This window comes from Palaemon carinicauda, chromosome 23, assembly GCF_036898095.1.
Source record: "Palaemon carinicauda isolate YSFRI2023 chromosome 23, ASM3689809v2, whole genome shotgun sequence".
Taxonomy (NCBI): domain Eukaryota; kingdom Metazoa; phylum Arthropoda; class Malacostraca; order Decapoda; family Palaemonidae; genus Palaemon; species Palaemon carinicauda.
The window spans coordinates 60,757,083-60,759,582 of NC_090747.1; the positions used below are offsets into that span (position 1 = coordinate 60,757,083).

Consider the following 2,500-nt stretch of genomic DNA (forward strand, 5'->3'; position numbering starts at 1 on the left):
GGGGTCTCCCTGTCTAACTCCTTTCTCAATCAAAATGTTCATCACTATTTGTTTTTGAAGTGCTTTCCTTACTACTGATATTTTGACAGAAACAGAAGCTTTCTCATAGTCTCTAATTCTTTAAATACCAACATCATCACTTTCCTTAAAGGGCAATGTGAGAAGAGGTGGCTTGCAATAAATGTTTTTATGTTGAACAGGTTAACATAAGTGTCTCTTCATAGTTTGTAAATGAAAGTTATGTTCTAATGCTGTTACTAATCTTAAAATATGTCATTTTAATTGTTCATTATTTCTCTTGTAGTTTATTTATTTATTTCCTTTCCTCACTGGGCTATTTACCCCCCTTAAAGCCCTTATGGGACTTATAGTATCCTGCTTTTCTAACTAGGGTTGTAGCTTGGCTAATAATAATAATAATAATAATAATAATAATACTAATAATAATAATAATAATAATAATAATAATAATAATCATCATCATCATCATCTCCTCCTACACCTATTGATGCAAAGGGCCTCTGTCAAATTTCACCAGTCGTCTCTATCTTTTGCTTTTAATTCAATACTTCTCCATTCATCATCTCCTACTTCACGCTTCATAGTCCCAGCCATGTAAGTCTGGGTCTTCCAACCCTTCTAGTGTCTTGTGGAGCCCAGCTGAACATATGGTGAACTAATTTCTCTTGGGGAGTACGAAGAGCATGCCCAAACCATCTCCATCTACCCTTCATCATGATCTCATCCGCAACGGCACTCGAGTAATCTCTCTTATAATAATAATAATTTAATTTTTTTTCCTTCCTCCGCAGGACTGCCGCTGCTGTAGGGAAACCCACCTGAGGTCCCGCGAAGTTATCCTAAACCCACTGTTATGACGTGGACGGGAACCGCCTGGTTGGAGGCAAAGGTCAACTGTCCCTCAAGCTGAGCGAACCAGCTGATTGCCAGTGCGCCAAATGTGGTGATTCTACACGATAGTCAACTATTATACTACTCTAACTACTATGATCATCTCTTAGAATAAGATATGCCTAAGATATACTTGTCTATTCTACTGTATATCTATCTAATTGTAGGCAGAGGATTTGCAATCTATTTCGTAATATTGGGATGAATTGATAATTGAGAGGGTCCCTTTTTCTGACCTTTTTCCTAAAAACAATTATGTATTCTTGTGATAATTTATAGATTTATTTTGACCGAAATGCCAGAAATACATTTACTGTTAACTAAGATACTTGCAGATGTTAATTCCATGTTCTAAAATGTTCTAAAACTAGAAATTAAGATGTTTTGAGCTAGTTGCATGTCTTAAAAGGTCTAAATACTAGAATCTAAGATGTTATAAGCTAGTTGTATGTTCTAAAATGTTCTAAAACTAGAATTAAGATGTTTTAAGTTAGCTCCATGTTCTAAAATGTTTCTAGAACTAGAAATTAAGATGTTTTAAGTTAGCTCCATGTTCTAAAAGGTTCTAGAACTAGAATTTTAAGATGTTTTGAGCTAACTCAATGCTCTAAAAGGTTCTAAAACTAAAATGTAAGATGTTTTTAGAATATCTAAAGAATTGAAGTGATGATATCATAGTTGCCAACGATGATACAAAGTATAAAAAATATATATATCAAAGTATCCAGGACAAGCCCAATTGATATATATTTTTTAAATTACATAAAACAATGCTGTTACTCATTTTCAATGCCAAGAAATTGAAAATAGAGAAAGAAAATAAGAAAAAAAATAAAATAACAGACCACTAGTTGCCAGAGGTGTGATAATCTATCAAATATATGACATATACTGTTGCTACTGCTGCCTTAAACTGTGACAATATTTTTTTGTCAATATTGAACCAGCAAATGAAAAAAAATTTGGGAGGAACTGTAATGTAATTAATGTAGATTCAATGTTTAGCAAAAAAATTAAACCTATTTGATACATATAACACATGCACACATATCATACATACATACATACAAGCTGTCTCAACACAAGGATATATATATGTATACACAAATCTACAACATGTATTATTGTATGTACAGAGTCTATGGCAAACAACTTTTCTTGTTATTTGTTTACAAACATTCATGTGGAAGGCCAGTTTTATGGAAATAAAGTTGATCAATTATAGTCTGTTTCACTTAGCCACCTCTCTCTCTCTCTCTCTCTCTCTCTCTCTCTCTCTCTCTCCTCTCTCTCTCTCTCTCCTCTCTCTCTCTCTCTCTCTCTCTCTCTCTCTCTCTCTCTCTCTTGGGAGGAGATTACTTCATTTAAAAAATCCACAGAGTATGACAAACCACCAAGTTATGACATTTATAGACTAAGAGAAAGCTTTTGATTCTGTCAAAACTTCAGCAGTAATGAAATCCCTTCCAAGACAAGGAATAGAAGAACCTTATGTTAGAATGCTCTTAGATATTGAGAAAATTCGATTGAGAAAGGAGCTAGACAGGGAGACCCCATCTCTTTTAATTTATTCACAACATGCCTAGAA

General features: G+C 33.8%; 2 protein-coding genes across 7 annotated transcripts in view; one reads left to right on the forward strand and one right to left on the reverse strand.

Moving 5' to 3' along the window:
* The window catches only part of Pburs (Partner of Bursicon), a 10,841-nt gene extending 9,592 nt beyond the window's left edge, over positions 1 to 1,249 (forward strand). Inside the window, 2 exon segments of the mRNA XM_068346812.1 lie at positions 813 to 863; positions 865 to 1,249. Coding sequence (XP_068202913.1) covers positions 813 to 863; positions 865 to 981 — 168 coding nt within the window. The 3' untranslated portion in view covers positions 982 to 1,249.
* LOC137617116 (oviduct-specific glycoprotein-like) overlaps positions 1 to 2,500 on the reverse strand; it is a 67,009-nt gene that overhangs the window by 60,571 nt on the left and 3,938 nt on the right. The window lies entirely within an intron of this gene.